The sequence below is a fragment of the Daucus carota genome, chromosome 8 (genome assembly GCF_001625215.2).
Source record: "Daucus carota subsp. sativus chromosome 8, DH1 v3.0, whole genome shotgun sequence".
In the NCBI taxonomy this organism is placed as follows: Eukaryota; Viridiplantae; Streptophyta; class Magnoliopsida; order Apiales; family Apiaceae; genus Daucus; species Daucus carota.
In genome coordinates this window covers 5,012,878-5,036,310 of record NC_030388.2, presented here as the reverse complement: position 1 = coordinate 5,036,310, position 23,433 = coordinate 5,012,878, and the positions used below count along the sequence as shown (strand labels likewise).

Genomic DNA, 23,433 nt, shown 5'->3' with positions numbered 1-23,433 from the left:
GGTCAAGTGATTCCCATAAGTCCTTAGATGTTATCTTCGAGCTGTACATATCATACAGCGGGCCAGCCAAACCATTTAGCACATAGTTCCGACAGATATAGTCGGAGTGATTCCATGCATCAACAGCAAACACCGCCTGCGTATCGCTCTCAGCAGTGAGCATAGGTGTCTCTTCTCTCAGATAGCGAGACAAATTCAGTGTGGTCAGGTAGAACAACATCTTCTGCTGCCACTGTTTAAAGTTCGTTCCGTTGAACTTTTCCGGCCTTTCAGCGTGAGCAGTAGACACGTGAGGCATAACTGGCGCAAAGGGCGCAACTGGCACAACAGGCGCTGTATGCACAGCAGTCACAACTGGAGGAGTAACATGTCCTGCCGGATCGAGTGGAACACTGAACTGACCAAAGGTCATCTGTCCCGCAGAACCATAGCCCGCAGGCATAGGCCCATAGCCGTAGCCCGGAGGCGTAGGCCCAGAACCGTAGCCCGCAGGCGTAGGCCCAGAATCGTAGCCCGCAGGCGTAGGCCCAGAAACGTGTGGCACACCCCTATCTGGATTAACCAGTGCGTTGGGGTTAGCCTGCAACTGCTGTGTCTGACCCCCATCTGGATTAACCAGTGCGTTGGGATCAGCAGGCGTACTGCTCGTAGGTATTGCTCCATTACTATTCTCCATCAAATCGGTTTCGTAGAATCAAAACACAAACAGATCGGATTAGTCACATATGTAAAATAAACTACGCTTTAAGATTGTTATACAATCTGTGCAAAAAACCAATATATGTGTTTGTGTGTGCGAACCAGAAGAAGAATGAAGGAGACAGATTAAACAGAAGATATGAAGAAAATCCGAGTCCAGTGCGAAACTGTCTCCTTAAAGCGTATTCGCCCTCTCACCGTATGTGCGGAACGAAAGCTTCCCAGGATAAAACGGATTGCGATGTCGTTAACAAGAACGGCACCTTCGGCGAGCTTGAATCGAGCAAAAGAACTATCACCGGAAAGATTTAGGTTGTGGTATTGAGAGAGAGAAGGAGGATGTGTTTGATGATTCGAAACCCTTCAACCTATATGGGTATTTATAGGTGAAGAAAGACTTGTGCACTACTCTTTTCCATAATTAATCGTCATTAATTACAGAATCGGTGTAAAACTTGCACGCCACACTATTCCATAAATAATATGAAACAGAATCAAATAAATATTTGCAAGTTATTATATCCCATATATAATCTGAAACTGAATCAGATTAAATATAACAAGATATACACCATATCAATTAATCTGAAACAAAATCAAATTAATTTATGCCATAATATTTGAGCCAAATTCCACTTGGAAAAAATAATTTCCATTATCAAAAAGATATCATCATATCTCACACATAATGCTCAAAATATTATTTACCAATATGGGACTTATACCCATATTTTCCAACAAATAATTGATAACCAGCTAAAAGAGCCAAAAACAAAAACTAAAAATAGCTAAAAATACTTCAAGTCCAGCAATCTTCTCCTCATTGGTTATAGGACATACAAACAAATAAATATACACAAAGGCGAATCCGGTCTCTAAAATGAACAGCTTGTCCCAACGAGACCAAGTTTATTACATCAGCACAATTTTTTTTTGTGCTCACAAGTTCTCTTCAGCATTGAGACTATTCTGCATCTCGGCATCACTGTTCTGCCATAAGAGGCTGTATATCAACATTGAGACTGTGGAACACGGTGGAATTCATGGAAGATGAGGTAACATCAGACTCCCAAGGCCCATATAGTTCACTTTTTATATATTCAACCTCTTCATAGTTTTGTTGAGCAGAAGGTGATCCATTTGTATAGCTAAGGCTCTCTAGCTCAGCTACAACTTGTTTCATTGTTGGTCTTTTCCTCCCGTTCAGGTTCAAGCATCTATACGCGATGTTAGCAAATGCTATCTTCTCTTCCTTCTCATCCTCGTTGGTAATCCGTGAATCAAGAATGTCTAATACACGATTTTCTTCCATTGCCAATAGAAAAAGTGTTGCTAAGCTTCGTGCTTCATCGTCGAGTCTAGCTGCTGAGATTGGTTTTTGTCCTGTCAAAAGCTCTACAAGAACTACCCCAAAGCTATAAACATCGCTTTTTTCAGTAAATTGGCTTGACTGGAAGTATTCAGGATCCAAGTAACCGAATGTACCTTGGACTTTTGTAGTCAAGTGAGTTTGATCAATAGAAATTGATCTTGAAGTTCCAAAGTCTGCCACTTTTGCTGTGTATTTGTCGTCGAGAAGGATATTTGAGGACTTGATATCTCGATGATATATTGGAATCGATGCAGCAGAGTGTAAATAGTAGAGAGCTCTAGCAACTTCTGTGGCCACACGCTTGCGGACATCCCATGTAAGGGGAAAATATTCATTATGCTCATGGATATACTGCATCAGTGTTCCGTTAGGGATGAACTCGTAAACGAGTAGAGGGACCTGTGTTTCCAAGCAGCATCCATATAGCTTTACTATATTTCTGTGGTTTATTTGTGACAAAATTACGACCTCATTAATGAAGTCTTCAATTTTGCTTTCATCATCAATCTTGGATTTTTTCACTGCTACAATTCTTCCATCTGTCAACATCCCTTTATAGACAGTACCTTGTCCTCCTTGTCCGATTATTCGATCAACATTATACTGGTCAGTTGCCTTATCCAACTCCCTTGAGGTAAACAATTTTGTTGTCTCGACGTTACCTTCGCTTGAAGATACTTTTTGATGTAATAGCAGACCTCCATTTCTCCTGAAGAACTTCTCCTTGAGCTTACGTATTCTTCTTTGTCTAATTACTTTGTACAACCACAATATAGTAGCCACCAGCAGGCCTAGACCAGAACATGAGGCTGCAGTACCAGTCATGATTAAAGAAGTCAGATTATATTGGCAAGAGTATTGATCACACAATGATGTGCGAAACATTGTGTGACCAATACCATAATTTGTGTTATATATAGAATAAAAATACAGAATCAAAGATAAAGAGACTATAACTGTCCCTCCATCAAAAAGCGAAAAATGAGAGAAATAGAAAAAAGAAGGTACTTTAGGTGCTAAACATCTTCTCTGTTTTAACACAGTGACATGTTCTCTCTGTATCCAAAATATTCATCCCAATTGAGAAAACATTATCATTACATTCTCCCATCATGCCAATTCCAATTTTCATCAAAGTGAACACAATCTTAGGTTGTGTTCACTTGGATTGAATGGAACGGAGGGAGAATGGAATGGAGTGAGAATAAAATGAATTTTGTTCTCTGAAATGGTGTTGATCAAAGAAAATGTATACAGTTTTCATTCCTTCAATCATTGCATTCCTACTATTTCAAGTTGAAATTTTCAACTATAATTCTAACCCACATGTTTTGGAAAGAATGCTCATTCCATATATACATCATGTTTTCTTATCTTTCTCAAAAGAAATCTAAATACATTCACATTTAGTCACTATTATCTCAAACTTTCTTTTTTATCCTTATAATTTCTATATAATTTTTCATTCCATTTTCCCCTCATTCCATTACATCCAAGTGAACTCACAACCTTAGAGTTCGTTCTTATGCTTAATTAGATCTATAAGCCTGTCGTAGACAAACTCAGCTGCAAATGAACAAGCAACAGAATAGCTTAACATTCTTCTTCAAGCACTGTTAAAGTTATGCAATGTGTAATCACACCCGGTATTTCTACCACACAGTCATAACTCATAAACAATTCCGTCAAAATAATTAGAGGGTAAAGTACCTATTACTATGACTGCAACTTCCTTGCCACTGCGCTGAACCTCTATCTTTTCACAGGTAAAATTCCCAATTAGGACCCACCCATCTGCGCATGAGCAACTGTAGCTTCCTGGTATATTGAAACAAATTTGCGTGCACCAATTTGAAGTTGAATTTCTACACTCATTGATATCTGACATAAAAAAACTCTTATCAAACATAAACAATTAAATGTGTTGTTTTGGTCATGATCAACATTATAGCGTTGCCTGCATGATTGTAGTCCATCACTTGTATACGATTCGGAAAGTGATAAAATTTACTGCAAAATCGCTAACCTTGACATCCATCCTGCAAATAAGGATTTCCTTCGTATCCTTTTATACATGAACACAAGCTTTTGTTTGTACAGAAAGCATTTTTTCCGCACAAGGTGGCATTGGAGGCAGTGTAATAAGAATATGTTTCTAAACCAAAGTTTCTACAGTTGGCATCGTCTGATCCCCAATTTAGCACAACAGGAACCTTTTCCAATTTTTTCACACTGTTGATATCTTTCAACCCCCCGAACCACTGCTGATCAACAATGAAAGCATACCTGCATTAAGTGGCGCAGAGGAAAGATTTTAGCCACTAAAATATACTCCATCGGCTTGTTTTGGATTTATTTTTGTTCTTTATAAAAATGTAAATCATGTACTTTTATAAAAACAAAATTAAAAAATCTTACTTACAAAAGCTTTTGGTTTACCAATAATTTGCAATAACTGCTTCTCCAATTAGGGTTGTAAATCGATACGAATTATCCGGTGTCTCGGCTCATATCCGGCTCGAAAATATGATACATGCCTCATATTTGTTTTGAAAACGATTCAAATCTGACAGAAAAAATAAGCCCATATGATATATGATCCCGGATGGCGGAGCCACATTGGATCAGGACCTGCCTCCCCCCGAAATTTCTATAAATACATGTTATATCATTTAGAATCACATGTTTTATGTAGATCAAGTGGCATGTAGATCAAGTGGTAGAAGATGGGGTGCAGCACTCCAGAGGTGCTCAGATTCCGTCTCATATACATATTATATTTTATCACCATCATATTTGCAAGTAAATAGTCATCATTTTATAAATTTGTAATAACTTATTTAAGTTTATATCTTCATTAAATATGATTTATTTAATGTGATCATGCTTATTATCTTCATATATATTTAATAAATGATATATACCAACATATAACTATAAGTTTTAATTTAAAGTTATTATACTTTATAATATTACTAGCCTTTAACCCGTGCAAAGCACGGATATATAATTCATAATTTGTTAATTATAATTTAAATCTTAACACCATTTTATTAGTATTTTAGTATTAATGAATTGAATTTTAATTAAATTATATTAACCAGCTGATTATATCTACTAACGGAAATTTAGCTTTCACAATTTATTATCTATCTATAAATATTTTTCTGATATTAATATGTGACAGTTTATTATTCAATTAATAATCAAAATTTTCATATTTCACATATCTTCATATGTTACGTAATGGTTCGTCTTTGTAATGAAATAGAATACATTAGAGTTAAATTTCGAGTAAAATACGTTATAATTAAAAAATAGCATCTCCAATTATTTATATGTATTTTAGACAAAAGATATTCAAAATTGTATATTTATAATTAGTTATACATTTATCTATAACTATTTTTTAATATTAATATATGTTATTAACAGTAGTTTCCCTTTTTTCAACTAATTATAAATTATATTTATAAAGATATTAATATACATAAGGAGTGTTTTTAGTATATGAAACTCTTTAATAGATATCTACATGTACGACTTTTAGTTTTGGAGGAGACTACCAAGAGAGAATACCAAACTAAAATTTTGTATAACTACAAATTATACCCATGTTGGTTTTTTATAGTATAGTATAGATAGTATAGATGTTTACTTAAACTAAATGATAATTATTTGAACAATTGAAATAATAATGATATTTGATGTTAGTGTATCATATCCGCCTCATATTCGTTCGATCATAAACTACCCGATTAAAAAATAAAAAATACGATACCGGATCATATCCGGTTCATATTTGAATCTCAAATATCCGAGATCAGTTTATATCCGAATAAAATAATTTCAGAGCAAAGGGGTACCGAGGTGGATCACCCGGATCATCTTATAACCTTATCTCCAATGTTATACACCTGTTAAGTATAATATGTTATACCTGATATCTAAACAATAGAGCATCGGATGTTCCTGTTATTTATAATTTTATCTAGCTAAAAAATGGTACTCCTCCCGTCTTCATCTAAACCAATCCACCTATCTTCAACTTAAAATATCTCCTCCGTGATCTAACCCAAAACTTTTTTTAATTTTTATTTTTATTTAAAACATATAATATAATATCTTAAATCATTTTTTAAAAATTTAATTTAAAAAATTGAAGGCACTCTTTAAATGCATAATATTATAATATTATTAAGGATATAAATGTTAATTTATTGTTAAATAAATTTTTGAAAATTTTCAAATAGTAAAATATGTTTTAATCATGATCACTGTTTATTTCTAATTTAAAATATTAACATAAATATAAAATTGTTATAATATTATTATTAAATATTTTTTTATTAAATAGAATAATATTACTTTTACTAATATATAATAAATTTTGTCAAAAAATTTAATTGTATATTTAAAATTAATAACAAATATAACTATATTTTAAATATTTTAAATATAACTAATTGTTATAACTAATACCAACGGAGGATCAATAGTTATTTAATTTTAAGTTTCAAAAAAAATTATTTAAATTTAATTTGAAATATTTACTTAAAAATATTATCATAAATATAAAAATGTTATTATATTATTATCAAATATATCATTTTATTTTCACCAATATAGAACAAAATTAGTTAAATTTATAATTGAGTATATATTTAATTAAAATTAATTAAAAATAATATTTTAAATATAGATAATGATTATAGATTTTTAGCTAATTATGTTCTTGAATCCTTAGGAGGTTCAATAAATTTTTAGGTAACCATATTCTAGATAAGAGTTTTAGCTTCTACACTGGAGATGTTTTGAGTAAGTCAGTTGAAATTCCTCGGAAAAAATCAAGGACTACACTAATAACTTCGTTGGAAATTTTAAAACCAAGTTTGAATTAATTCATAATACAAATATTTATATACATTTGAAATAATATATGATACAGATAATTTATAAATAAAAAATATGACACAAAATATTAAGTAAGATTAAATTAAAATTAATAAATATATATGAATAATTATATACAATTTTTTTTATATATATTAGGGTTGGATTCTACGTAGAACCTCTTAGTCTTAGAACCTTAGAACTTTAATTAAATGACAACATTTTTTTTCATTAACTTGAATATAATACAGTCGGCACAAACCCTCAACTGTCAAAACAAATAATATACTAAAAACAATATTATTTAATAATTATACTGATATTGTTGCAGCACATTGGAAATACTGCTGCAGAACATTAGAAAGATAATAACAAGTAATATGATTTGAATGTAATATTAAATTTTAATACATATAATTAATGCATTCATTAATTACCTACAATTAGGTAAAAAAAAATATTAAATAACTAATATTAAATGCGGTATTTGATCATGACCATTGATTTAACAATAATCTAATGATTTTATATGAGTTCTAAGTTCTAACTTAATATGAATTCTAATTTGAACCTCGCTCTATTATAATAATATGAATATAGAAAGCGTGAAAATAAAAATTTAAATAAAAAGTATCAAAACCCTAACCCACTAAAAAGACATAGATTATGGTAATTCACCGTAAATTAGAATGCGTGGGAAGTGTAAGTTACATAATTTGAAATAAAAGTTATAAAATCAAATAGAAAGATAGAAAGTGTATCAATATTATAGTGTTGAATTACTTCCAGTTAAACAAGGTCAAAGTTACTAGGTGCAAAAAATCACAAGGGCAAGCCACGAGCGACCGCTAAGTGAAAAATTGATGAATGATTATATCTGAATGATCTGAGTGAATTATTTATCTCAAAGTTGAATGAATAATTTCATTTGAAAAAAAACATTTGAATGATATTAATTTTTATTTTTGATTTGTAATAAAATTGTTATTTAATATAATATTATTAAATAAAAAAACTGTTTTAACTAGCTATAATATATCTTTCAAAAAAAAAAAAAATAGCTATAATATAAATTAATCAATAAATATAACATTACATGAAAATCTATACGGGTGTAATAATAAAATCAAAACTAATTTAATATACTTAAAAGGTAAGAGTAAAAGAGATATAAGTACAAGCATATGTTCCAGAATTGTGTATGTTTCTACCGATAGTAAAACAAGATGAAAGTCCTAAAAACAGTGTAATTATAAAAATATGTTGTCTGAGCTCCGGCCTTCAAATCCTACGTTACCAAGTTAGCAACTATTCAGAATCATTCTCTCGTACCAGCTAATATTCAAGAAATATGACAAACAGTATCACTCCATTCATATTTATTCATCCCCATTAATATGTAAACAAATGATCCCTTGGTCGCTAAATTTGATCAACAATGACTGATTTCGGCGATGGCAGATAAGTGTGTCGCTAATACCCTATGTGGAGTATCAAAGCAAGTTGCAGGGACCACACTAAAGTAGCAGCATAGCAGCAACATGCATAGCCTCATATAAAATGTGACAGTCTGGCATATCATAATAGAATTCTGTTGTACATGATGCACTCTATATTCCTCTCAGTTTTATATAAGTCATAGCTACCTTCTATGTAAATACAAGTTTAGTTTTCATAATAGAATGATAGTCTTCTTTGTCATCTCTCTCTCTCTCAATCTCACTCTCTCTGCTAGTTTACAGCATTCAATCATAAAACTGTCATGGTATCAGAGCGAGGTAAGTATTGAATCTAGCTCACCACATCCAAATAATCATTATCTTCTTTGTTCATGTACTCATATGCAGCAGTACTAGCTAGCTCCGCTTCAAATACAGCTTCCATGGCGACTGCACCGGTTATTGATATTAATCATCCTCACTACTTAAGTTCTTCAAATCATCCTGGCATTTTTCTTGTAAATGAAGTGCTCACAGATCAAAACTACAGTACCTGGAGTCGATGTATTAAGATCGCTCCCTCCTCTAAACTCAAGTTAGGGTTTATTGATGGTTCTCAAGTGAAACCAGCAGCTAATGCTCAGATGATAGCTTTGTGGATTTTATCGAAGGATCATAAAAATGCCTAAAACTCCATACATAGTTCGAACTGTATAAGAACAATAATCTATTTTAGCTCGAATGGTTTGAAGGGGAACCCTGCCCTCTCTGATCCATTCGACACGCGTAATTTCTTTTCCGTCGATACGTCCTGAAATTGGTACTTGAATTCCTTTTGTATCTACTTGTTCAGTTAATTCAATAGCTTTTTTTTTGTTTTTTCTTAGTTTATCCAATTTATCATGAAAGGTAATAAAGCTCCCAAGCGGCGAATTTTTTTGAAACGAGTCCCCAGTAACGCGACATAAAGACTCCTTATTCTTATTTATATTGAATTCTTATTGATGAAATTTCATTTTACAAAATAAACCTAAACTAAAACTGAACTAAATAATAATGAAGCAAAGTTTACGGAAGTAGTGTACTTGTACCCTAAATACTGTAAAGAATAATTAGATGGTTCTAAAACCGCTTCATGGCTTCTCGACTCTATTTCTTCAGAAACTAGGAAAAGTGTGGTTTACATGACCACAGCCAAACAGATCTGGGATGATTTAGCAGCTCGCTACATACAGTCTAATGTTCCTCGTCTATTTCATCTTCGAAAAGAGCTAAAATCACTGTCTCAAGGTAACAGATTTATAACTGCCCATTTCAATACGTTCAGAGGTCTTATTGATGAACTTGATAATGTTTCTCGTATTCCTCGATGTAACTGTGATACTTTTGTGAAACCTGATCATTATGAACATATCACAAAACTGAGCCAATTCCTCATGAGATTAAATGATCAGTTCACCACTACAAGAGGCCAAATTCTCCTAATGAATCCTCTACCTGATCTTGCCAATGCTTATGCAATTTTGCTTCAAGAAGAAAATCAGCGAGACTGTGCTAACCAGGTGTCTCCACTAGTGCCTGAAAATGTTGCTATGAATGTTAAGTTGCAGCAATACAATTCTGGTAAAACAAAGACTTATAAGAAGGCTCCAGATGTCTCTATGACTTGTGAATATTGTAAGTTGTCTGGAAACTCTAAAGACAAGTGTTTCTGTCTCCATGGCTACCCTGAGTGGCACAGGCTTCATGGACAGCCAAAGCCTAAGCCACGCAATCTTAACAACAAGAAACCTTCAACTACCAATGTCCAGTCCACTACAGCCCACTACAGCAGGTGCTATGCCTAATTTCACTGATCAGCAGTGTGATCATCTCCTCAACATGCTTCAGGCACGTATGCAGGCCTCAAATACTGGTACTACCACAGAGCAATCTCAGGTCAATGCTCCTCGGATTCAGGCAAATACTGCAGCACAAATAAATGCCACTCCAGCAAACACACATATGGCAGGTATCAGTATGTCTCCTGCTTTTACTTCACATTCAGCTGTTATGATTAATTCTACAGAAACTACTCCTGTTAGCACCACTTGGATCATTGATTCAAGTGCCACACATCATATCACAACACATATGTCCATCATAAGCAATATTCAACCAATGTAGTCTCAGCTTCAATTACCTAATGGTAATGTCACTCATGTTAGTGACATTATCCTTCCTTGCAATCTAGTCTTGAAGCATGCTTTATATGTTCCTCATTTGAAGTGCAATCTAATCTCAGTTGCCAAATTCAATGTTGATAATAACTGCTTGCTTCAATTCACTGCTACTAAGTGCCTTATGCAGGACCATGTTACTCAGAAGAAGAGGCAGATTGGTGATCTAGAAGATGGCCTGTACAGACTGAATACTTTGAAGCTCCAGTCCTCTTACTCTCCCATTACTATTGTTGTTGCCTCCTACGATACAGAACACCATATCTGGCATTATAGATTAGTACATCCTTCTCATCATGTACTTAGTAGTATATCTAGTTTTCAGCATTTACCTAAGATGACTTATGAGTGTGATATTCATCAAGCTAAGCAGTATAAGCTACCATTTCCTAGAAGTGAGTCTTGTAGTGTGTCCGTGTTTGATCTCATTCACTATGATGTTTGGGGACCCTATAAGTACCCTACTCATGGTAAATGTCATCATTTTCTAACCATTGTAGAGGACCTTTCAAAATGTACTTGGTTGTTTCTTTTGAATGATAAGACTCAAGTTTCTCCCATACTCAAACACTTTCTGTCTTATGTTAATAACCAGTTCAAAACAACTGTTAAAGTCTTAAGATCTGACAATGGCACAAAAATTGTAAACAAAGATTTACAGAATCATCTTCTTGCCTTGGGTATAATCCACCAGAACAGTTGTCCTAGAACCCCACAGCAGAATGGTCTAGTTGAAAGAAAACACGTGCATCTTTTAAATGTTGCAAGAGCACTCAAGTTTCAATCTAAACTGTCTATTAGTTATTGGGGTAACTGTGTACTAACTGTTGCTCACATTATTAATCTCCTTCCCTATAAAACTCTTGGCTTCAAGTCTCCATATGAGCTTCTGTTTCAAAAGTCACCTAAATATCATCACCTCAAAGCTTTTGGATGTCTCTGTTATATATCCAATGACAGTGATATTCCTGATAAATTCAATACCAGAGCAATCAAGTGTGATTTTATTGGATACCCCTTCAATCAAAAAGGATATAGAGTTATTGATCTTCAGAGTAGGAAGTGCTTTGTCACAAGAAATGTTCAGTTTGTTGAAACTGTTTACCCCTTTCATGAGCACTCTAGCTATACCAACACCTCCACCAGTGCTGCACACACCAGCTTCTGATACTGCAAAAGAACCTATAATCCTACCTCAACCACCTCACAATACCCCCCCCCCCAGTACCACACCTCCCATTGCTGTATCTAAACATGTCAGAAAAAGAAGAGCTCCTGCCCACCTTAAGGATTATACAAGACTTTCATCTTCTATGATCACTCAATCTGCTCATATCTTCTCTCACATGGTCTCAGGTACTCAAACTTCTTGTCCTTTGTAGTCATACATGTCATATGACAATTTTTCTTCCGCATACAAATGTTTTTTGGTTGCTACTGTTTCCATTCCAATTCCCACTACTTACAAGCGGGCTTCTTTAGGCACTAACTAGTTAAATGCCATGAAACTTGAGATTAATGCTCTGGAAAACAATCATACCTGGGACATTGTTCCCAAACCACCTGATAAGCACATTGTGGATTGCAAATGGCTGTTTAAAGTCAATTACAATCCAAATAGAAGTGTTGAATGCTACAAAGCCCGATTGGTGGCCAAAGGATTCACACAGACATATGGCCTTGATTATTTTTACACCTTTGCTCCTGTAACAAAGATGACTACAGTTAGATTGTTCATTGTTGTGGCTGCTACATAAGACTGGTCCATCTCTCAACTTGACGTGACCCATGCGTTTTTGCACGGGGATATTAATGAAGAAATCTACATGAAACTGCCACCTGGCTACTTACAACTCAGCTCAGTCCTCTCTACTGCCTCTATTCATGATCCTAATCAATTTGTTTGTCGATTACGCAAATCTCTATATGGTCTTCGTCAAGCTCCGAGATGTTGGTTTGAGAAATTCTCTAAAGCTCTGTTAAAGTACGGGTTTGTTCAGTCTCACTCAGACAACAGCTTTTTAACATATCATAACAAGCACCAGTTTGTTGTTGTCCTAGTGTATGTAGATGACATACTTGTGACTGGTAACAGTTCATCTTTGATCAAAACATACTTGGCCACTCAATTTCAAATCAAGGATTTGGGCCCCTTGAAGTATTTCCTTGGTATTGAAGTAGCTCGTTCTGCTAAAGGAATATATTTGCATCAGAGAAAGTACACTCTGGACATCCTTACTAACACACTGACACTGGCCTTCTTCAGGCTAACCCCTCCAAAATTCCTATGGAACAGAATCACTCCTTGCAGGATAACAATAGTGCTTTCTTATCTGACTCTGATGCCTCATCCTATCGCAAGCTAGTGGGTCATCTTATCTACCTCACTATTACACGCCCTGATATATCCTATGTTGTTCAGGTGTTGTCTCAGTTCCTAGCCTCTCCCAAGCATGATCACTTGGTTGCAGCATACAAGGTTGTTAGATACCTAAGAGGCTTTCCAGGTTAGGGACTCTTAATGTCATTTGCACGCTCACTTCAACTTACTGCTTTCTGCGACTCTGATTAGGCAGGTGATAAAGAGTCTCGCCTCTCCTTAACTGGTTATAGTATTATGCTTGGCCCTCCCCTCATTCCTTGGAAATGTAAAAAGCAGCATACCATTTCAAGATCTTCAGCAGAAGCTGAATATCGTAGCTTGGCTGATATGCTGTGAAATAACTTGGCTTCTTGGTCTGTTCAAAGCTTTTGGCATCCACAAGCTCACACCTGTTTCCCTATACTGTGATAGCAAGTCAGCCTTGCATATTGCTCACAACTTTGTCTTTCATGAGCGCACCAAACACATTGAACTTTACTGTCACTTTGTTCGGGAAAAGCTTAAACTTGGCATGATTCAGCCTACATACATCCCTACAACAGCCCAACCTGCAGATATTTTCACTAAGGCGTTGTGCTCAGCATCTTTACAGCTTTTGTGTTACAAGTTGGGTGTCTGCAATCTATTTCAGCCTCCCAACTTGAGGGGGGATGTTACAGATACTAAGGGAGTATCAAAGCAAGTTGTAGGGGACCACACTAAACTAGTTGCACAACAACACGATGCATAGCCTCATGTAGAATGTGTCAGTCTGGCATTTCATGACAGAATTTTGTTGTACATGATGCAGTTTAGAACATTCCTCTCAGTTGTATATAAGTCATAGCTACCTTCTTTGTAAATACAAGTTCAGTTTTCATAATAGAATGATAGTCTTCTTTGTCCTCTCTCTCTCTTTCTCTCTCTGCTAGTTTACAACATTCAATCATAAAACTGTCACCCTATGAACGACCGACAACCGTCGAGAATTCGTCGCACTAAAATATTCCATCCCAAAAAGAATAGAGGGAAAATGGACACCAATTCTGTTAGAGACTACCTCTTTAATTTGGAATCTGTTAATCTTTTAACCCTTGATTATCAAAATAATTATTATTTGACACAAATATCCTTTTGGCCTGGAGAACAAATAATTTATGTGTAGCACATCTTTAACTAGATTATAAGCTTCAATCTTGTAGTTATCTACTCTTAATAAAACAAGAGATTCGTTTATGAGGAACATTTTGATTGTTGTTTGAGATCATACCTATGAGGTGAAAGGACAAATATTAGATAAAATTACATCTTGGTTTTGGTCCTGGATAATCTGAATCACAGAAATTTATTGATATCTAATACTTTTCTTCGCAGAGTTTGTCAAGTACAATTTTTAGGTCTCTTAAAATTTGTATATATTACTTAATTGTAATGTTAGATACTGTTAATATTTGCTCTGTCCCATTTAATTTTGTATGTTTTTTTCCAACTGCTCGACACGCATTTCAATATTCCTATAGAATATACTTTTGTAACTTAATTTTAAGATTTTTCCTGAATAAAAATATAACATCCATACTTTAATTTAGAAAAGGAAAATTTTTTAAAAATAAATTACACAGCTATACTTTACACGAGTATTAAAGTGCGTGTCGCTTACCGGTCCCCCAATGTATAGTATCCAGGGGGAGGAGGGAGTAATAATTTAGTTCAACCTGGTCATTATTTGACAGCTCTACTATATTATTTTGATTTAAACAATACCTTTTAAATAATGCATATGTATAGTATATATCAGATATACTTATACTTGTAATTTGTATCAATAAAAATTATTTATTTTTTTTTAAATTAAAAAGAAAAGAAAACTAAATTTAATTGTAGGAGTGGCACACGTGTGTTACCTTGGCCCTTCGCTGCAATTGGCTGATAAATTACTTCCCAGACCGGAAAAAGACGGCGAGAGATAATGCAAGTATGGCAGGAATTTTATTTGGCAACAATTTACCCCAAGACAACTGTTATTGTCTTCTTTCTGTGAACGTTGCTGGCACATTGATACACAGCCTCCACTATTTTTTATCAGTAGGGTGTCTAGTAAAGCAAGATTGTTGCAAGCCATGGCAGTGAATCGATTTTCAGTGTTCGAGTATGAAAAGGGATCATTTAAATAAATACCTGGACTGCGATTACTTGTACTAGAACACTCTCTGGTTATTGGATGTCTGACGCGAATAGTGCCTGCCTCGATTAATATTTCCAGTACCTCCAGCTGATCGAATGGACCCGGCTTCAAAATGCCCTTTACTAGTGTTCGAGTCTGGATGAAAGGTTTTGGTGGATAAAAAGAGGTATTGCAATGTATTCTCATTGCATCTGCAGCTGAACAGTTTGCTCCGATTCCGAATGGGTAAGGAACTACAAGGCTACCGCATCTATCTTGACATTCTGCAGGCTTTGCCACCGACGAATTTTGTGCCAACGCTGCTTTTAGGAACAATAACATGAGAAGCATCATCTGTATCCACAACTTTGCCCTCAGAATGTAGTGTATGCTCGAAAATATGGGGAAGTTTAAGTAGGCTCGAGTATATTTAGATTTCCATTATCTTGTAAAGTTTTGATTCCGCAGAGTTCATGACCAAGTGTTCTGTATGAGAATATTCAAAAGTCCTCCGGTCAACGGTAGGGACTTCACCCAGTCAATTTAAGAGATGATCACTACAAGTCTACAAGGCATCGTTGGATTAGAGAGGGGTATGTGATTGGACTTAAGAATCCTGTTACCATCATACGAGGTTGATGTATAATTTATGATATTATTTTGTTGAGTGGTGGAATAAATAGAATTGATTTAAAATATTTTATCATAATTAACTGTAATTAATTAAAAATATTCTTTATTTTATATTTTTTAAATATTTTTAATTAATTAATTTTATTATTAACAATTTAGATATAATTATATAAACAAGGAAAAAAATAAAAGGCGAAAAAAATGTTTTTTCAAACCCATGTTTCATACCACCTCCCTGAAGTTTGATTTTCTTAAGTTTTGGATGTCTAAAAATACTGTTGTAGAAGAGAAAAAGTTTGATTTGTAGAAGAGAAAAAGTTTGATTTGTGATAGTTGTTGGTTATTTAATTATGTGTATTATCATAGGTTTTGTTATTTATTAATATTTCATATGTTTGTGTATTATTAAAAGGGGGACTCATTTTTTCACAACCGAAATTCATTGTGGAGACCATTTTGATGAAGGCTCTGGTGGTTATGTTGGTGGCTAATTTAGTGTTATTTTATACTAGCTAGTCAAGATTGATCGTACGTAGAGGAGGTTGAATACAATACAAACATATTCGATCGTCTTGTATAATTAATCACAACAATTATTAAATGATAATGTAATATACAAGATATTTAAAATTTCAGGTAGATTATTCTTCCATTCGAGATAATTATATTCAAAAAGAAATAATTTGTGATATTTTCATAAATACACAACTATAGATTTTTCGGCACTTGAGTGTTTATGAATTTTGAACTTGCTAGTGTTTTCTCACACTCTACTTTGGACAAATGTTTAATATATATCTTCTTTGGTAACAATCCCTTACTATCTCGAGTGCTGGATATCGTGAAAGAAATTTACTATTTCAACTTTAGAGGAACCGCATTAAAATTATCTAAGAGATGTTGAAGAGCCTCATTCTGAGGCAAACCTGAATTTGGCATATGAATCCCAGTATCTATTTCTGATTGAAGACACTGGTAGGGAAAAACATATCTCGTAGCATATTATACAGCTTCTGTCATAGCGAATCGAGCCACCGAATGTTCGCTAAGGTATCGTACCCATCTTCTACAATTAGATTGTGTATAATTTGTTTTAGCGATAAATTAAATTTATAGCAATTTTCAATAAATTAAAAATGGTTAAAAGTTTCACTTCACAAAATTATGAGACAAAACTATATAATTATGGGATTTAAACACTAAAACACGATCCGAAAAAACTAATTTAAGAAATCTCGAAACAAAGTGAAATTACAGTATGTTGCCTTATTCTAAATTCTAAGAATTTTGGGACCAGAAATCACAATATTTTGATAAGAAAATCATATTCAAAACTATCCTAGAAGTTGAAAACCTTTCGAAAAACGACGACGGATGTAATGACCCGTACTTTTCAAACTTTGTTTATTATTATAAAAAGGATTTTCTTAAAAATAAAGGAAATATTTTATTCCATTTTAAAATGTTTTTCAAAATTTTATATTTAAATTCTTGGTTATTCTGTTATCGATATATGATTGTCTTTTCAAATCTGAAGTTCATATATTTGTTTCTGAAATCAAGATGATTGTTATATGAGTATAATTGTTACGTGGTTAAGTGTTACGTGTTAATTTTTTGTATAATTACTTATAGTAATTTATAAATATTATATGTATATATTAATTTGCTGTGAATTTATGTTTTAAATGATTTCACATAATTGATGTTTATGTGTATTAGAGTTGTGAGTTTTAATTTTTATATTCTCATAATAAGTCATTTATTGTTTGAATACTTTTCAAAGGATTTGATGATTTTTATATGATTTTATGAATATTTTTATTTGATAATTGTTAAATTAATTATTAATTATTTCGAGTGTTCGAAAATCCATCAACCGTAACAGTTTTAGCATTTCTGGTATCCGGAAGTTATAGGAAATGTGATTTCTAGCTTAATTTGAATATTTCGAACACTTTTGGTGTGATAAATTTTTTGATCCCGAGTACGAATTTATATATACGAGTTCCGGCTCAGTTTTACGACTATTAAAATATTATATGATGTCTCGATATATGAAACCTAGATTTTTTCGTTATCCAAGATATTTTAATTATAATATTAGTTTCTATTAGAGTACGTGTATCTGGGTCTCTGAACCCTCAATATTTATTAAAGTATCCAATTTTCATGTTTATCCGAAAACCGGGTCCGATTAGATTAGTTTAATTGATACTTACCGATTAAATATTGGATTTTTATAATCGACATGATCAAACGTGGTCTTAATTTCTCGTAAATATAAATAACTTTTTCTATAGCTTATCTAGTATATATAGTTACTCAATATACACAGTTAAAGTATGTAATTATCTAGAGAAACAAACGATATTCTTTGTGTTCTTCATAATCAAGCGAAGATTCGAAGGCGTTAACGGAGTCAGATATTGACGTTCAAGTAGCCAAATTAAAGCACTCGAGACGTACAAGACCGTCATACCACTGTCAAGCTAAAGAAGAAGAAAGGTGGGGAGACAGAGATGGAAATGAAAGGAGAAGGTGCAAACATTGCTCCTGGACAGCCTTCTAGACCGATTTGCACAGGTAAAATTACGAGCTTAAGATCCGATTTAGCTTCTCGTTTATACATTAAAGTTGTTTATTTTAGTTTGAAGAAATTCGTTGCAAAGGTTTATGATTTATGTCCATATATATTGGAAGTTATGAATTTATTAGTAAACGGGTGCAGAGATACGCGAATTGCAGTATTATCTCGACTTTGTGAATTTTTTTTTGTATGATAACAAGCGAATTAAGCTCTGAATTTTTACGAGAGATGTATACGTCAATTTCTAAAATGTTGTTGTCCAGTTTTTTATGTCAACAAATATATTTTTTCTTTAAAGAATGTTTTTTATTATTTGAATCAAATACTTAAAAATGGCAATTGAATTAATATAATAAGTGTATAAATCATCTGTCGTGATCTTCAACTGTCTGTCTTTTGTATTACTACTGTCAACCACCTGACAGTAACATTCCTTTATTCTTGTTGTCATTCTAATGTGCGACTTTAGACATGCTTTGGATGTGATAGTATGTTATACTTAGAATAATCTAAGTAAATACAATGTTAATTTGACTGCTACCTATCACCTATAAATCCTTACAATCTCCCCCGATTTATTTTTACGGACAATACAACAAATTTTTAATACAATCATGCGGTCAACTTAATTAACATAGATCAGAATAGTTATAACTTTGTTTTTGAAAAATGTTAAAGAAACTGAATCAATTGTACCCCAGATATGGCAATTGTATGAACAAATGACATGCTTTGGTAGACTTAGCAGATAAAAGAACTTAGTACTTAGCTCATTTTTGAGCTCTCCTCTCCTCCCTTGCTTTCTGTTCTCTTTTCTTTAGTCCTGTGACTAACTGATTCAGATCAACAACCAAAACAGCTTCATTAGCAGACTCAACGAAGTCTTCAACTACCTCAATTCTTTGCATAAGAGGAAATAAAGTGAATTTCCTTGCGCCATCAACTGTAAACCACAATATGTGTCCACTAGAACAACATTTGAAGTGCATTTCATCATTTTTCTTCTTAAATTTCTTTCTAAGAACAACATATAAGGTTGATCTTTTTTCTTCATCAAGCTTGGGATCTTCATTCAATATGCTAATCAAGATAAGCTCATATTTCTGAGCAAACAAAGCTTCCAAATTGTTCAGGGAGCCCACCACATTAAGGTACATATTCTTCACAACTTCAGTCTTCAGTTTTGACAAACTTTAAATTGAATTTCTTGATCCTTGTCCTTGAATCTTAATGGATCATCAAGAACTTAAGGAGCATAATGTAGACTACTTGAATAATCTTTGTTCAGGATCCTGAAGAAATTCATCATTTCATCTTTCCATGCTTGATGAGTAGTCTTGAAATCACGGGGATATTGAGATTGTCGAGGTTATTCTTCTTCATCATCAACATCTCCTAAATGGGATTGTTGAAATAAAACATCGACATATCCTAAATGTCGCTCGAGCTCTATCATTTCAGTCAAATGTACCAATTTCATATTGGGGTTAATGTGTTCTCACAGCAGCATACTTAATTAATAAAATGCCAACACCGGTATTACAAAATAAGACTCCCCATGAATTAAGTATGGGGTCAAAGCCAAGTTACAAACATCTCGGTTGCCTTTGTTAAGCAACCAACCCTTCTCCGAAAGGAAAATTTGATTCAAGAGCTCGCGTCGGGGTGTTTTTAGGATATCCTTTCAATCACAAAGGATATATAATTCTTGATTTAGAGTCCAAATCAATTTTTGTCTCTTGAGCCGTGATTTTTCATGAAGACAAATTTTCATTTCATAAAGACTCTCGTAAGATGGATGATTGTTTTTCTTCCCCTGATCCTCCAACATATTTTCATGACAAAAATGAAATAGATGATATCAATCCTTTTTCTCGACACGCCAATTCTAACAACGTGCCTATAATACATGATCAAACTCATCATGTTTTGAAAAATGAACATGATACATCTCATTCATCTTTACCAATAAGACATGATAATTTTCCTACTATGTCTCCTTCTAATCAAATTACATTCATGGATGATGAAGGTCGCAATCATCCACATCAGTCAACTCGTCCAGTGAGAATGTTCGGTCGTCTAAAATATGTGGAAGACTATGATTGCTCTGGTAAGACATGCCTCGCACCTTATCCTCATCCTCTTGCTTCATCATTTTCATTTATATAAATTCACTCCTTCTCATAAAGCCTTTCTCACATTAGTTATTACTAATGATGAACCTCGTACTTTCACCGAGGCTATGAAACATTCTCATTGGCGTGAAGCCATGGCTAAGGAAATTCAAGCTTTAGAATCAAAGAATACTTGGGACATTGTGCCTTTACTGAAAGGCAAATCAGTTGTCAGTTGTAAGTGGATTTAAAAAAATAAATTTAATCTAGATGGCTCAATTGAACGACTAAAAGCTCGTCTTGTCGTTAAAGGGTATACCCAACAGGAGGGCATTGATTATCATGATACTTTTGCCCCCGTTGCAAAGTTAGTCACTGTCTGGACTCTACTATTTATTGCTTCCGTCCGGGGTTGGTGCTTGCACCAACTAGATGTTAATAATGCATTCCTTCACAGTGATCTTGAGGAAGAAATTTGGATGCGTATTCCACCAGGTTTTTCAAAGAATGATGAACAAAAAGTATGTAAAATAAAGGAAACAATATATGGCTTACGACAAGCATCACGTCAATGGTTTTCCAAATTTTCTTCTGTCCTTATTGAATAAGGGTTCACACAATCACAAGCAGACTACTCATTATTTACTTTTCATGCTAATACACTTTCTATCTTTGTATTAGTGTATGTTGATGACATCATTATCACTAGTAATGATGAAAATTTTATTTCTTCACTGATAACGAGATTGGAAGCTCGTTATTTCACTCAAAAATTTGGGAAAGCTTACATACTTATTGGAATTGAAGTTTCCACGTCCTCTTCAGGTATATTTTTATGCCAAAGAAAATATATCCTCGACATTTTGAAAGACTCCGGTTTGATAAGAGCAACAACGTCACCTTTTCCAATTGACCAACATCGCAAGATCCTTTTTCTGATGGTAATATATTACCAGATCCTGGTATTTTTTGTCGACTCATTTGTAGATTACTATATCTTACTGTCACTCGTCCTCACATAACATATTCTATTAACTGTCTAAGCCAGTTTATGCAACATCCAAGAACAACTTGATGCTAATTTTCGTATCCTTAGATATCTAAAGGGTCCACTTAATTATGGAATTTTTTTGTCTTCCGCAAGTTCTTTAACCTTACAAGGTTATGCAGACTCTGATTGAGCAGGCTGTCCTACCAGAAGACTTTCTACCACTGGCCATTTTACAATGATAGGTTCAAGCCCTATTTTTTTGGATTTCGAAGAAACAACCTAGAGTTGTTAATTTGTTCATCGGCAGAGGCTGAATACAGAGCCCTTGCAAAATGCACTGCTGAAATCCAATGGCTCCATTACCTGCTTCGTGATCTAAATTGTCCACAACAAGGTCCTATTAAGATTTATTGTGATAATAAAGCAGCTATTCATATTGCCGAAAATCCAGTTTTTCATGAACTTACAAAACACATTGAGCTAGATTGTTATTTTGTTCGTGAAAAGTTATTATATGGCCTCATCCGTCCCACACAAATTCCATCATCTGATCAACTAGCCGATATTTTTACAAAGTCATTGGGAGCTGATCAATTTCGTCGTTTGATTTCCCAGTTGGGAGTTCGCTCTGAAGTTCCTCCCTCTCCAACTTGGAGGGTATTAAATAACATAAGCTGGTCCTAATTAATTTACAGGACACCAAAACACTTAGATAGATATACATTATGTTGTAGATACTTATCATATAGTTGTAATTTCTACTTATCATAATTCATTCTTATCATGTAATTTCTATCTTTCTCTAAATAGTGAAAATCATAGACATCTCAGCAAGTTGGAGATACAAACAGATTCTATTACCCAATTAAGGCTCTTTACTAATAATCAAAACCAATTAGCAGAATATATATATATATATATATATATATATATATATATATATATATATATATATATATATATATATCAAATATGAGAATTATCAGAATATCAAAATTTGATCATTATTAATTATTTTATTAAAAATAATTTTATTTATTTGATATTAATTATCATATTATAATGAAATACTCTTATATTGGCGAGAATTTCGGAATGTAATCACTGTTCAGTCAACAAAATTACATCACGAGCAAACTATTCATTTTACTTTTTAGAACACAAATAATTTAATTTATAAAATATTTTTGAAAAACTCCTTTTATATTTAAGAATTTATATAAATAAGGAGTTGAATTGATAATATTAGTCAAATTTATATTACTAAAGAATTTAATTTAACAGTTCATAATATTGCATTAAAGAAGAAAAAGGTCGTGATAACATAATCATGACAAAGGCAAACTCCGCCTATTGACAACACACATTGTTTACATAAAAAAAACACATTGTAGAAAAAATTTAGTAACAGATTAATTTTGAATTAAGATTACCATAAAAGTTTTATTGGACTTTTATATTAATCTGTAAAATATTTATTGAAACAACTATTATTATTAGAAACACAAGAACTCCAACTAGCATCACACATATAACATTTATCCATTAAACGTCTAAAATAATTATGAATTCAGAATTTTAAATTTTCATGAGTTCAAAGACCCTACAAACAAACTTATATGTGCTGCTACTAGATATTTTTTCTTTTTCATTATAAATTATATAATAGCATAACAATTTTATTAAAATAAAACATATCATTCTGAATGTATTTGAGAATAATATTTTAGAAAAAATTAAATTACTATAATCACTATATATTTTTGTAATCCATATGGCTCACACGTATTCGGTTAAGTTTTCTGGTTTAATATGTTTCAAAATTTAAAATAGTGATATATATATCATGATTCTATTGGCTAAAATAGAGATATTTAAAATAGAGATCAAGTAGTAACATAATAGTATTTGGCATAGTGATAACTTTGATATAAAATCCATCACGGATACCGTA

The 23,433-nt window shown here is 33.2% G+C and overlaps 1 protein-coding gene across 1 annotated transcript; it reads right to left on the bottom strand.

The window, feature by feature from the left end:
- Positions 1-1,462: 1,462 nt before the first annotated feature.
- On the bottom strand, positions 1,463-15,685 carry LOC108200035 (wall-associated receptor kinase-like 8). The gene is made up of 4 exons (XM_017368094.2): positions 14,889-15,685; positions 4,098-4,357; positions 3,782-3,952; positions 1,463-2,880 (listed from the first exon to the last, which is right to left on the bottom strand). The coding sequence occupies exons 1-4, from the start codon at positions 15,500-15,502 to the stop codon at positions 1,682-1,684; spliced, it is 2,244 nt and encodes a 747-aa protein (XP_017223583.1). The 5' UTR covers positions 15,503-15,685; the 3' UTR covers positions 1,463-1,681.
- Between the last annotated feature and the right edge of the window lie 7,748 nt (positions 15,686-23,433).

Coding starts and splice junctions, on each gene's coding strand:
- LOC108200035 (XM_017368094.2), bottom strand. CDS start 15,502: ATGATGCTTCTCATGTTATTGTTCCTAAAAGCAGCGTTGGCACAAAAT. Junction 4,358..14,888: donor AATTGCAGCGAAGGGCCAAG/GTAACACACGTG, acceptor CACTTAATGCAG/GTATGCTTTCATTGTTGATC. Junction 3,953..4,097: donor TTTGCAGGATGGATGTCAAG/GTTAGCGATTTT, acceptor TTTTTATGTCAG/ATATCAATGAGTGTAGAAAT.